Source organism: Coenobita brevimanus, chromosome 76, assembly GCF_032717465.1.
Source record: "Coenobita brevimanus isolate Jiangsu-jjx chromosome 76, ASM3271746v2, whole genome shotgun sequence".
Classification (NCBI taxonomy): Eukaryota; Metazoa; Arthropoda; class Malacostraca; order Decapoda; family Coenobitidae; genus Coenobita; species Coenobita brevimanus.
Genome location: NC_137029.1, coordinates 15,047,156 through 15,061,047, shown reverse-complemented (window position 1 = coordinate 15,061,047; position 13,892 = coordinate 15,047,156). Strand labels below are relative to the sequence as shown.

Sequence of the window (13,892 nt, the reverse complement as noted above, 5' to 3'; positions counted from 1 at the left end):
TTTGTAGGTGATATATACTAATGTTGATGGTTTGATATCGGCAAGGCTCGAAATTAACGATTTCTTGAGAGAACATGAACCTGATGTCATGTGCTTTGTAGAGACCAAATTAAGAGTAGATATTGATGTTCATTTGGGAGATGGCAAATACAAACTGTGGAGAAAAGAAAGAAAAGAAAAAACGGGAGGAGGAGTGATGGTAGCAGTGAAGAACAACATAAATGTAGATACCGTGGAAATGGGAGAAGGCAGGGCTGAAGTGATATATATGAAATTAGAAACTGGAGAGAATGTTAAGAGGGATATGGCGGTAGTGTATATTCCCCCTAAGACGAGAGCATGGAATGATGACGAATAACAGGAGATGTTGTCAGATATGACTAGCTATTTACAAAAAATAATTGAGAAAAGCAATAATATAATTTTGGTGGGTGACTTTAATTGTAAAGAGGTGAACTGGGAGGAATGGTACTCGGGAGGCTGCGAGGATTCGTGGGGCACTATGTTATTAAATATAATAATGAATAATGTGATGACGCAGTGGGTCAAAAAAGAGACACGGTTTCGAGATGAAGACACACCAGCAAGGTTAGATTTACTGTTTACCAAAGAACCCGATGTAATAGAATCATTGAAATATCTCTGTCCTTTAGGAAAAAGTGATCATATGGTCATTGAGTTCCAGATGATAATAGGGAACGTCGAGCCAAGAGACGAGCTTCATAGACAGGGAAGATACAACTTTGGGAAAGCAAATTTTGCAGGATTGAGAAACTTTTTTGAAAAAGCAGATTGGAGAAAATTCAGAGAAACAAGAGAGATACAGAGGAAGTGGGATTTTTTTCTAGACATATATAATTTGGGAGTGGAAAATTTTGTACCAAGAGTAAGAGGGAAAGAAAACAGGAAAAAGGAGTGGTTTAATAGAAGGTGTATGATAGCAAAAAAAGAGAGAGATAAGGCATGGAGCAATTGGAGAAAGAGAGGTAACAACCGAACAAAGGAAGAATATAAAAGAATTAGAAATAAATACAGAAGAATACGTAGAGAAGAAGAAAGGAACTTTGAGAAAGGTATAAATGAGAAATGCAAGGATGAACCCAAACTGTTTTATAGATTTGTTAATGGCAAACTGAAACAAAAGGAAGGAATCACCAAACTGAAAGTAAAAAGAGAGGTCTATAAAGATGCAGCAATGCAATCGGTTTTCACTAATGAAAAGGGTTTGTGGAAGGGGAGGGAGTGATTAGAAATGTACCGGTGATAAAAGATATAAAAGTGGAGGTACAGGAAGTGTATAAATTACTGGAATCTCAAGATGTAAGGAAAGCCCCAGGACCTGATGGAATTTCTAATTGGGTACAGAAGGAATGCAGAGAACAACTGGCGGATAAAATTCACAGTTTAATCGTGTGTTCTCTGGAAGAGGGGAAAGTGCCACAAGAATGGAAGAGGGCAAATGTGGTACCAATTTATAAGGGAGGAAGTAGGGAAGAACCCCTGAATTATAGACCAGTGTCTCTAACCAGCATGGTCGCAAAATTGTGCGAGAGAATCCGGAAAGACAGATGGATAAAATATCTAGAAGAGATGAATATTTTGGCTGAATGTCAGTTTAGATTCAGAAGTGGAAGGTCATGTGTTTCTAACTTGTTGAGCTTTTACTCAAAAGCGATTGACGTGGTACAGGAGAGAGATGGTTGGGTGGATTGTGTGTACTTAGACTTAGAGAAGGCCTTTGACAAGGTACCTCATAAGAGACTAATGTGGAAACTAGAATATATAGGAGGACTAAAGGGGAAACTTCTGGAATGGATGAGAGATTTTTTGAGAGACATACAAATGAGGACAGTAATAAAGGATAGGATGTCTGGATGGAGGGAAGTAACAAGTGGAGTCCCTCAATGCTCGGTGTTGGCGCCAGTAATGTTCCTGATTTACGTATATGATATGGTAGATGGAGTGAACAGTTATGGAAGTCTGTTTGCTGATGATGTAAAGATCTTGAGGAAGGTAGAGGTTGAGGAGGATTGTAAAATGCTGCAGGAGGATTTCAATAGGATACATGATTGGAGCCGGACGTGGGAAATGAAATTTAATGTAAAGAAATGTAAAATATTGGAAATGGGTAAAAGAACCAGGAGGCCATCACTGAATTATTTGTTGGGTAATGAATTAATCACAAAAATGAGAGAAGAGAAAGATTTGGGAGTGCTGGTCCAAGATAGTTTGTCACCAGAAAAGCACATTAACAAGATAGTTGGAGAGACTTATAAACTCTTGACTAACATAAGAGTAGCATTTCATTATATGGATGAGGAGATGATGAAAAAATTGATAGTGGCCATGATCCTCCCCAGGTTAGAATATGCAGCGGTAGTGTGGTCCCCACACAAAAAGAAAGATATAAACAAGATTGAGAGAATACAAAGAACAGCAACCAAGATGGTCCCCAGTCTGACAGACCTGTCATACAGAGAGAGGCTGGAAAAGTTGGGTTTGCCTTCCTTACAGGAAAGGAGAAAGAGGGGAGACATGATTGCGGTGTTCAGGACCATGGTGGGAGTAGATAAAATTGACAAAGAAGATCTGTTTGTATGGGATAAGAGAGTAACAAGAGGACACGGAATGAAATTGAAAAAGTCAAGCTGCTTGAAGGATATCAAGAAATATAGCTTTCCTTACAGAAGTATAGACTTATGGAATAACCTGGACAAAGAGATCGTCCAATCTAAAAACTTAAACGTGTTTAAAGCTAAATTTGACTTATTGAGAAACAGCAATGGAAACCCACGAGCATAGCACATTGCGTGTATATCACAATTAGGTATACAGGTAACTCGCACGGAACACGATCTCACGGAACGCGCTCGCAATTATACACGGTAAGGGCTGGGATACATATAAGACAACGTAAGATTAAAAAACCATTATGAAAACTACAAATTAACACAGGAGAGGCCTTTGAAAGATCAAATCCTCGAACGTCACTGCAGCGTGCGGTTTGTTTTGATTACGTGACGATCTAGGCGGGAAATTAGTGAGTGAGACATTCCCGAGTACAGTAGCACAGTATTTGTAAGTTAAATATTTACAGTACTGCACTGTTCTGGTAAGTTTATGTGCAACTTAAAGTACTATTAAATAACGTTAAAGCAAGAAATAAAGTCTTATAACTAGTTTACCTGATAGGCGTCAGAATATTGCCTTTTTTATTTGTTCGTTTTTTCCACAGTACTGTACAGTATTTGTAAGTTAAATATTTACTATTCTCATATGTACTGTACTTGTAAGCACTTAAATAAAGTTAAATCATTAAATAAAGCCTTGTAACCAGTTAACCCGAATTATATGATTACCCATGATCGGCGTCGGAATACAGTAACCCCTCCAATATCCGGATCAATAGAGCCATCGGTAGGTTCGGATATTGGTTTCGTCCGGATATTGGGCCCCAGCTTATGGACTTGTACTTACGGACCCTAACACAGAGAAACACCTATACAACTCCCTCCGGACATGCATAGCACCTATTTAACACCCAAATCACACCAATAAGGCACATAAATGACTGAAATAAATGCAATAGAAACATAAAATGTGGGTTTAGAAGTATGTTCATACATTAATAAACATTCTGGTACTTATGGACTCTAACCGAACCTAACCTAACCGAACCTAACCGAACTCTGAAAAACACATTCCTACTGCACATGCATGAGGTAAGTTTAGTATGGAAAGAAGTACAGTATGACACTTTCTGGTAAGTATAGTATGGGAAAAAATACAATATGAAACATTCTGGTAAATATAGTATGGAAAATAGTACAACATGAAACATTCTGGCTACTTACAGCAAGTCCCTGGCCACCTCGATGAATAACTGCCTCCTCTCGGACTCTGACAGTAAGAACGATTTCCTGAAGCACTTGCACTACACTCTTCCTGAAGTCTTGCACTGAACTTAGTCACTAACACACAGAAGTCATGGCGAACAGCGCAGGTCTTGTCGCGGTGAGAGACAGGCGGGAAGTGGGGAGGATGCAGCGGCGCTCTATCGGACGTCGGAGGAATGACGAACCAAAACAATGCTCTCATGCGGCGCGTGCGGCAAGTTCAAATTACGGACGGCAAAAAATCGATTTTTTTTTTCCAATTTTTTTGGATTTTCGGACCATTTTGGGAATGTTTGATCCCAGGACAATAAGGTTCGGTTAGTGGGGATGTTCGGTTATTGGGCGTCCGGATATTAGAGTGATTACTGTATTGCCTTTTTTGTTTGTTCGTTAAACTCTTACTGTACTGCTTTTCTACAGTACTGTATTTGTAAGTTAAATATTTACTGTTCTGGTATGTACTTGTAAGCAATTAAAGCATTAAATAAAGCCTTGTAACCAGTTAACCTGATTTATATGATTACCCATGATCGGGGTCGGAATATTGCCTTTTTTGTTTGTTCGTTAAAGACTTATAATAAAAGAAAAATACATTTTTGTCTTGGTATCTTTACCTATTTGCTCAGGTTTTGCTGTAATGGTTTGGATCATTTGATGCAATGCAACTTGTAGAAAACTGTGAATAAACTTTTGGGAAGTGAACGAAAATCTGGGACATGAGACTGACCTTGACTTCACCCTCTCATGTATCATCTGTCACTTCACCACCTGCTATCGTGATTAGTGGATGTACGATTTTTTCGCTCGTGGCCATGCCTAACCACACATAGGTACACCCATTATCTCGACCCAGACAGAAAATACAATCTTTTTTCCTCTCTTGCAAAACACAAACAACCACCCTGTTTACGAGACAGCAATATATATTGCGAAAATAACAAGGTAAAATGATAAAGATGAACGTAAAATGATAGAGAAAGATGAACATGTTATGACGGAAGAACTACGTTTTCCCCGTCTGTAAATGTATTTATTTCTGCTTTGTATCTGTATTCGTAATAATTAGACTTATTGTTAGTTCTGAAACTGCATTACGATTCTATTTTTAGCCATTCTCGTGGTGTGGGAGTTGGAAGTTGTAACACAACTTCCTTATTGCTAATCGGACTGACCCTCCACTTTATTCTCCCGTGGCAGAGTCTAGCCTTGGAAGACGTGCAGTTTTCTCATTTAGGACTGAAAATTCAACCCTTTCGCTCCCTTTTCCAAGCATGGGCACAACGATAACGTAAAAAAATAACTCGAAACTACCATAAATATATATCTAAAAGGTGAAAATGTATTCATAACATTTTTTTTTTTTTTCAGCCATTCCTAACAGATTATGTACTGAAATCATTCGATATCACAGTACTGCACTTCTAAGTTAAATATGTACTGTTCTGGTATGTACTTGTAAGTTAAAGCACTGGTACCAGTTATCCTGATTTATATGATTACCTATGATCGGCGTCGGAATGTTTCCTTGTGTTTACGTACAGTATTTGTGTGTTGAAGTTTTGCTCTGGAGTACTGTATTTGTGAGTTATAACATTAAATAAACCTTCTAACCACTTAAAGTGCTTTCTAGTGATTACCAGTGATAGATAACAGCAAAACAACACATTTGGGGGGTCTAGGGAGCAAAATACGGAGTAGTTTAAATATACGCGATTTCGCACCGAACACGGCACGGTAGGAACGAAACCCACGTGTTCCGTGCGAGTTACCTGTTTTAGGTAAATACATAAATATTTGGAACAAGTTAGACGAAGAGGTGGTGCAGGAGAAAAACATTCATGTGTGTAAAGGTAGACTTGATAAAAGTGGATTTGGAGACAGGCCAACACGAGATTGCTCAATTCCTGTATACTACAAATAGGTAAATACAAATAGGTAAATATACACACACACACACACATAACATCATTCGTTAAACCAACCCTGGAATATGCATCGGTAGTCTGGAGTTCTCATCTCAAAAAACACATAGACAAGATTGAAAAAGTTCAAAGGGCCGCTACAAGATGGATACCAAGCTTAAGGGACCTAAGCTACGAAGAAAGACTAAATAAACTGAATCTACCAACACTACAGGAGAGAAGGAAAAGAGGGTACATGATAATGCTATATAAGTGCATATCAGGGAAGGAGAAAATAGACATAAATGATTACTTAACATATGGAGAAGCATCAGCAAGAGGACACTGCAAAAAACTGCATAAGAAGAGAGGTGATAAAGACGTAAGGAAATTCAGTTTCCCAAACAGAGCAATTGATCAATGGAATGCACTACCGAGTGAAATAGTGTGTGCCAAAACAATTCACAAATTTAAGGATATGTACGATAAATATGGTTTAAGACACAGGACAGTACGAGCTTGACTCATTCCTGTAAAGATACAATTAGGTAAGAACACACACACACACAGATGGTGTGAGGTAGAGGCAGGGTTGGGTTGAGGGAAGGGAGTAAGTTACAGTGACAAGGGGGGTTCAGCAGTTTGAGTCCAGACTGGTGGAGGTCTGCCTGATTGGTGTCAGAAATGGTTGTCAGGCTGAGAGTTTGAAGTGTGATGGTATAGTTGACATATACCCTGACCGAGATTTATCTTTGCAGCATGCATCTGGAAGACTATAATTTTTGCTTCTGTGTTGTAGTGAAAGTTGATGACCATGCTAGTGAGATATATGTTAATTATGGAAGAATGATAGACCAATAGATGTTGGACAGTGCTACTGTGGGGAGACCAAAAAATTTTAGTTTTCACAGCATGTAAAGCCTGAAAGAGGTGGATTGAAGGATGGAAGCTGTGTGTTGGTTCCAGTGTAGTTTGCTGTACAAATTGATACTGAGAAGCTTGATAGTCTGGACCAGCACAAGGGTGTGGTTGTCCAGGGTGAGAGAAGGGGTGGGGTGGAGATAGTAGCCTGGTCAACCTGCATGACAGTCTTGTGGTAGTTGATGGTGGCATAATTTTCATGTGTCCATTCCAGGAGAGTCTTAAGATTTTGCTACAAAGTGTGGTAGTCTGGGTAGTGGTTGATGTTGAGTGCTTTGGTGATGGAAGAATTATTGTCAACATTGTTCCACCATAGGCTGGTGTTGGTGAGATGCTGTTGATTAGGATTAGTTTAACAGAGCAGTCCCTGTGGCACACCACAGGTGAGTGACTAGAAGCTGAAGATAGCCCCCTTGTGATGAACAGGTTGTTCTCTGTCACTCAAAATTTAGCAAGCCAGGGAATGACACTCACTCTGACACCAATTTTAACTGCTTTTTTGATTGCTGTGGTGTGGCTGATGAGGTTGAATACCTTGGTAAAGTTAGTGAGACTGGATGTGATGGATTTTTTTTCTTCTCTAGGCCATTGGAAATGGAGTCCAGCAGGTTGATTAGTAATTGGTGGAGGATGTCTTCATGTTGCCAGACTTCTTTGTATCTTTGTTTGGTGTTAAGGCGTCATAAACCGATTCTGCAACAAAAGCTCTCACAAAGTAGACTGGGTATGAGGGTGATGGTGATGGGGCATAAGTCATTGAAGGTGAGTGAGTTGGTAACTTTGGGTATGTCAGTGACATATGGGTTCTTCCAGGTGGATTATGATATGGATTGCTGAATGGAGGCATTAGTGATGGAGCACAGTGATTTGGAGAGTTCTAGTGCAAACTCTTTTGTTAGCTTCATTGATAGGTCCAGAGATGTGAATGAACTCTTGTTCTGGTAGGCTTGCAACAACTGTATTTTTATGCATAAAGTTGATTGATGAGTGGAGGAGGTGCAAGAGCTGGAAGGTAGGGGTGGAGAAGGGTGGGGTCCAATTTGGGGAGATGTTGGCAGACAGAAACAAAATGGATGTTAATGACTTCAGCTGTTTCTTAAGTGAATAGGTCGTTGGTACAAGGGAGTGAGCATGACCGATGGTTCAGGCCACAAATCTTGATTCTTCCTTTTCAGTGGCATACCATACATTAGTGTTTTTAAGTGCTTCTGTCTTGCTGGGTAGAATCCTTCATTGCCAATCTGATTTCATGGATCACTGCATTGTGTAATGACTGATAGAGTACAAGTATATTATCATGACATGCTTGGTTTTGTTGGGTCATGATTCGTCTGATGCATGGCAGGATCCAGGGAATGTCACTAGGGTGGTTATTTAGAGTCCTCTTTGGGAAGAAGTTTTGGTAGGTAGTGATAAGAGATGAATGATAATTTTGTCATTTCATTTTAGCATCATTAGCTCTTGTGACCTTTGTTCAGGGATAATGAGTACAGTACTGTAATTAAGTCTCCAGATAGCTGAATGGATGGATGGCATAGTGGTCAGTAGGTTTGGGTTATGGCTTTTTGGACCTGGGATGCTGTGGAGCATGGAGTCCAGAATATGGATTCATACTTGTTGCATGCAAATGGTGACATGGGCCATGTGAAAAGTACCAGTATGCAAAGTCTGTAAAAATTAGGTCAAGTATGTCTCTATAAGTTGAAAAATGGATGACCTGTGTAAAGTGGTGCTGTGCCTGGAGTTCTGAGGAGTTTAGTAAACTGAAGTTTCTGGAGATGATGAGTTTTGAGGAGGGGTATCAGTCATCAAGCAAATCCATGGTATTGATCAAATGGTGCAGTAACAGGTCCTTGGTGGGAGTTCGAGATGGATGATATATCACACAACATATAAAGGAGGCAGTATAGTGAGGATTTTGTGGCAAGGTAACAGGCACCCAGAAAACCTTCAGGTCATATGGAACTGTAATATCCAAAGGGGATTGGTGCAGCATGGTGTTGAAAAACATTATGCCTCCAGCTCTTGTATTATATGTGAACTGTGAAATAAATCATGGTTCTGGTTATTTATGGTGTCTGGCAGAATTTGCCGTGCCTCTGTGATGGAAGTGTGGTGGCAATCACTGTGGTTAGTTCATCTGGTTTATTGTTCAAGGATGTTACATTTGTTACAGTACAAATATTTGAGGTAAACTGTACCATTGGTATGATAAATCTAAATGCTTGTATGGCTTGAAAGTGGTTGATGTTTTTCTTTCTATTTTTGATTTATGGGGCAGCATACTGTGTTGAACATTGCTTTCTCAAAATTCAGTTTAGTTAAGAAAGAGCCTCATTTGCTAAACATACTCACTGACTTTTAAGTACAAACAGCTGGCAATGATTTTATGTAATGCCAGCCATACTGACTATTGCCACAGTTCTCACTGTCATTTACACTTTCAAATTAACTATGTACTCCTGATGTTGAAACTATCACCATCCACTCACTCAGTGTAATGCTACTCTCGGGTGCCTGCCCTTTCCTCTCTTCCTTCTTTCCATCCTTCCTCTTCTGCCTGTCTTTCCTTGATTCTTTCCTCTTCCTTCTGTCTACAGTTGAATCTACACTGAGTGACAAGCCAAATTGTTTCCTGCGCACCAGGAAACCATTTACTACACTGGGTGATAACCATATTACCAAATTATGGCACCCAATGGTTTAGTGGGCAATTAAGGTGCTCCAGTCAGATTGAGCCAGTGCAGGTGTATATCCAAGGGGTAGTTGGGGTTTATTGCTCACATAATGCTACTCAGGGATGAGTGAGGCTGTCACTCTCATCTTGAATGTCAGGACCAACTCCCCTAGCCCTGGGCTCTTACACATCTCATAGGACAACACTGGATTAGATGATGAGTGAATGAAGGTAAACTTTATTCAGTAATGAATATTGTATGCCATTTATATATATTCATTTTGCACAAAAATTCTGCATTTTGAAGGATAATCCATGCTGGATTTTGGCCCAACTACAGTAATCCATCCTTCCATTGAGCATCTAATCCTGTTTGCCCCATGAGGAGTGTAGGAGCCCAGGGCTAGGCAGCTAATGTAATCAACATGTATAAAAATTGACTGGATAGTAAAATTTGTTTTCCAATACATCCCTATAACTTACTAAATCTAACATTGTAAGAAAATAATGAAGTATTGTAATATGCATGAATAGTACAGTGCCTTTTAATTTCTTTCAGGAAGTGATGGGAGGATGGAATGTGAGTGGGAATTGGTCTGCTGATAATTACAACTTTGAGGCTGATATCATAAACAGCAAGGTAGAACTCAGTTCGGGAGCATTCTTTACATGGGGTGTGGCTGAGAATGATAAGAACTCATCCAATCACATCATACAGGTGAGACATACTTGATCATGCACCTAGGGTAAATATTTTCATCATTATCATGATTCCAACCTTCATTTCCACAGAAAAGGATGATATTAGGTAAGATTCAGAAAGAAGAAAGGGAAAACATGGAAGTTGGAAGCTATAAGCAGCATGCTCAGTGACTCTTGTCACACAGTCGTTCACACTTTCCTTCACAAAAGTAGCCATCTGCACTTTATATGTTATGGTATTCCATACTTATATAGATGCACTTCATAGACAACTGTCAAACATTCATTTCATCAAGCACTGATTCAGAAAAGGGTGCTAAACTCATGTAATATTGCCCTGTGACTGTATTCACCCATGTGAAGGTGGATGGAATAGTTGGTGAGTGGGGTGTGCATGCTGAGATAGATAAGAATGGCAGTTCGTAAGTGGACATTTGTGCCGGGAGGGGGTTGGTGATAGCCAATACCCACTTCAGGCACAAAATGATCCACAGGTATACATGACAAGTGATGAGAAGGGTGGGTGGTGAACTGAATGAAAGGAAGGCAATGATTGATTATGTGTATGTGGATGAAAGGATGCAAAGATGTGTAATGGATGCAAGAGCTTATAGAGGATGGGGGAGTGGACTTTCTGACCATTACTTGGTGGTGGCCAGAATCAAGAGAAATAGAAGAAGGGAAGGACGAGAGGAAGGAGTAGTTACAAGGAGAGTGGAAAGATTACAAGAGGATGAGAAAAAGGCAGAATATAAGAGAGAAGTGGAGGAACAATTGGGTAAATATGAGTTGGAGCAGATGGGGAATGTGGAAGGTGTGTGCAAGATATTCACAGAAGAAATATGTGCAGCATGTGATGTAGTGTGTGGGGTGAAGAGAAGACGGAAGGGGGTAAAAGGAACAGCATGGAGAAATGAAGAGGTAAGACAGGCTGTGGCATGAAAGACGAAAGCATACAGGGAATGGATGAGAAATAGGGAAGTGGAAGAAGTTGAGAGGCGGAAGAGAGAGTTATATGTAGAAAGGAAGAGAGAGGTGAAAAGATTTGTAAGAGAGAGTAAGAAGAGAGTGGATGAGGAATTTGGAAGGAATTTGAGTGTAAAGTGGAGGAACTGTAAGAAAATGTTCTGGAAAGAGGTGAAGAGAGTAAGACAGAGTGGCAGTGAAGTTAGTCGGGGAGTAAAAGATAAAAATGGTAGATTATAGTGGAGAAGGGAGAAAAAGTGAGCAGATGGAGAGAACACTTTAAAGAATTGTTGAACATAGAGAATGGAAGTAATGCGAGTTTAAGTGGCTGGAGAATGGCTGGGAGAAGGAGGGAGGTGAGAAGACAGGAAGAAATCAGTAGGATAGAAGTTGTGGAAGCAATGAAGAAAGTCAAATTGGGGAAAGCCCCAGGAGTTGATGGAGTGTGTGGTGAAATGTTGAAGCATGGGGGAGAGATAGTAGTAGAATGGATGTGGATTATGTGCAGATCGGCCTGGGAGGAAGGTAGAGTCCTGGAGGATTGGAAGTCAGGTATAATTATTCCCTTGTACAAAGGACAAGGGGAAAAAGAAGTGTGTGGTAATCATTGAGGCATTTGTCTTCTTAGTGTAATAGGAAAAGTGTATGGTAGGATACAACAGCAGACCCTTTGTTTATGCATCTACAGTAATGTGAAGGGTAAAAATAACCATCTTAACAGAAACACATAAATTGTGCCATGAAAACCATTGTTCTTTGCTTAATGTGGGAGGATGACATCCCAGAATTTTGCATAATTAATCACTTTCATATCCTCTTCATGCAATCTTCAGTATTGTACACACACATGTCTTAAGTCCCATTTCCACTGCCATCACTCTTGTTTGTTTTTAAAATCATGCCATATTAAAGTCTTACATCTGTACAACTGGTCTTTAATGGGCACTAACACACAGTCATATAATCTTTTACAGTTTCCATGCTGTTTTATATCAGAGCTTTCACAGCACTATCCTCTTTTTTTTTTTCTTCCTTGAGTCGCTCCAGTGTCCATTTAATCCTGTAATCCCTTTGCAGCTTCTATGTTCTGTTTGATATCAGTGCTTTCATAGCACCATACAATTCTCTTTTCTTCCTTAAGTTGATCTGGTGTCAACTTCCTTTACAAACAGATTTTTTTTGCACAGTGGCAATATCGTAACCAATGAACTCTTGCCTAAGTGACGTATTTGCTGCTGCCATAAAGCTCAAATTGGGAAAAGTTGAAAAATACCATCTCAGCACTTTTACGGTACCTCGGTTTGGGTTACTTTTCCTAGAAGGATAGTCACGTCGTACCCCACCTGCTTGTGGTGACCTCGCAGACACCCTGTTTTTAATTTCTGTTCTTTGTGTTTTTTTTCAGTTTTCTTTTTTTTTCCCCCTAACTTAGGATGACACAAACGGGGGCAGTGCTACATGGGTTTATCCCAGGTAGTATTGTATGTACGTTTTGATGTTGTCATTGTTTGTTTTTGTTTTGTTCATTTCTTTATTGCCAACCTTGAGCAAACAGTACCAGTGCCCTCATTGCAGTAGGTCTGTAGCAAAAAGTGCACAAGCATTGAAGTGTGCCTACTACAGTGAGTGGGTTCATTTGGCATGGAAAAATATGGATGCTAATGATTATCCATTAATGAAGAAGAGCCATCAGCTGGGCTTTCGCTGGCTGTGTAGCCAGTGTGATGCACCAGTGGATGAGGTCTTGGCCGGTGGAGGAAATGGAGCTGGAGGATGGGGTTGTTGGGCCGATCTTTCAGGCTGTCAGAGATGTTTCAAACAGACTAGAGGCACTAGAGACCAAGGTCTCATCACCCATGGCTGTCACCCAGGACCAGGCCAAGTCATCTGCAGATGCTGTTCAGGGGTCTCTCGTGGGGGAGGGGAAGGATCTGCCTGGGGGCGTGGTTGAGATCAGTGGCTCATGGCCAGAAAAAAGCCTTTCGTAGTTAACAGATACTGATCTTAAAACCAAAGAATGGTGCTGATGCTTCGACGCGTCAAATAGGTCCAGAAGACATCAGCGGTATACTTGACTCGGTACTGGTTGAAAGCTCCCTAAAGACCAAGACTGGTGGGCTAGTAATGAAGTTTCCATCAGTGGAGACCAGAGGTGAAATGGCTGGGATACTTAATGATCATTTGGCTCTGATGACACTTTCTGCATATCAGAGCCAAAGAAAATGCTGCCAAAAATTACCGTGATGGGCCTTGCCTCTTCCTTGGGCGACTCCGACATCATCCCTAACATTCTGAATAAAAACAATAAAATTAAGATGCTCAGTGATCAAGGTTGCATCCTCAACCTTCTCTTCACAAGATCAAGCAATGACAGTAAAACTGCTGTATTGAAGATGTCACCAGAGGTGAGATCCTCCATCATAGAACAGGGCAACTATATCTGTGTGGATCTTACAAGATGCCGAGCTTTTGACAGATTCTGGGTTACACAGTGTCATCATTGTCAGGGTTTTGGTCATACATCTGAGAGGTGTTCTAGAAAAAATGATGAATCTTAATCTGTTTTTGTGCTGGGGCTCACAAGTCTAAGGATTGTAGTAACAGAAATTCTCCTAAATGCATCAACTGCTGTTCCTTAAGACATCAGTAAGCTAATACTAATTCACAGTCAGTTGCCCATTTTGCATCTAGTAGAGACTGTCAAATTATGATTTCTCATAGGAATAGATTGATTGAAAACACCAATTTCGACCATTAAAAAAACTGACTATGTCCCTCTTGAACCAAATAAGGATGGGTCTTTTAGATATTCATTTCATCCATAATAAG

General features: G+C 40.1%; 1 protein-coding gene across 1 annotated transcript in view; it reads left to right on the top strand.

The window, feature by feature from the left end:
• Positions 1-13,892, top strand: part of Nep3 (M13 family metallopeptidase neprilysin 3) — a 659,418-nt gene that overhangs the window by 229,644 nt on the left and 415,882 nt on the right. Inside the window, exon 7 of the mRNA XM_080279018.1 lies at positions 9,955-10,113. Coding sequence (XP_080135144.1) covers positions 9,955-10,113 — 159 coding nt within the window. The remainder of the gene's footprint in view (positions 1-9,954; positions 10,114-13,892) is intronic.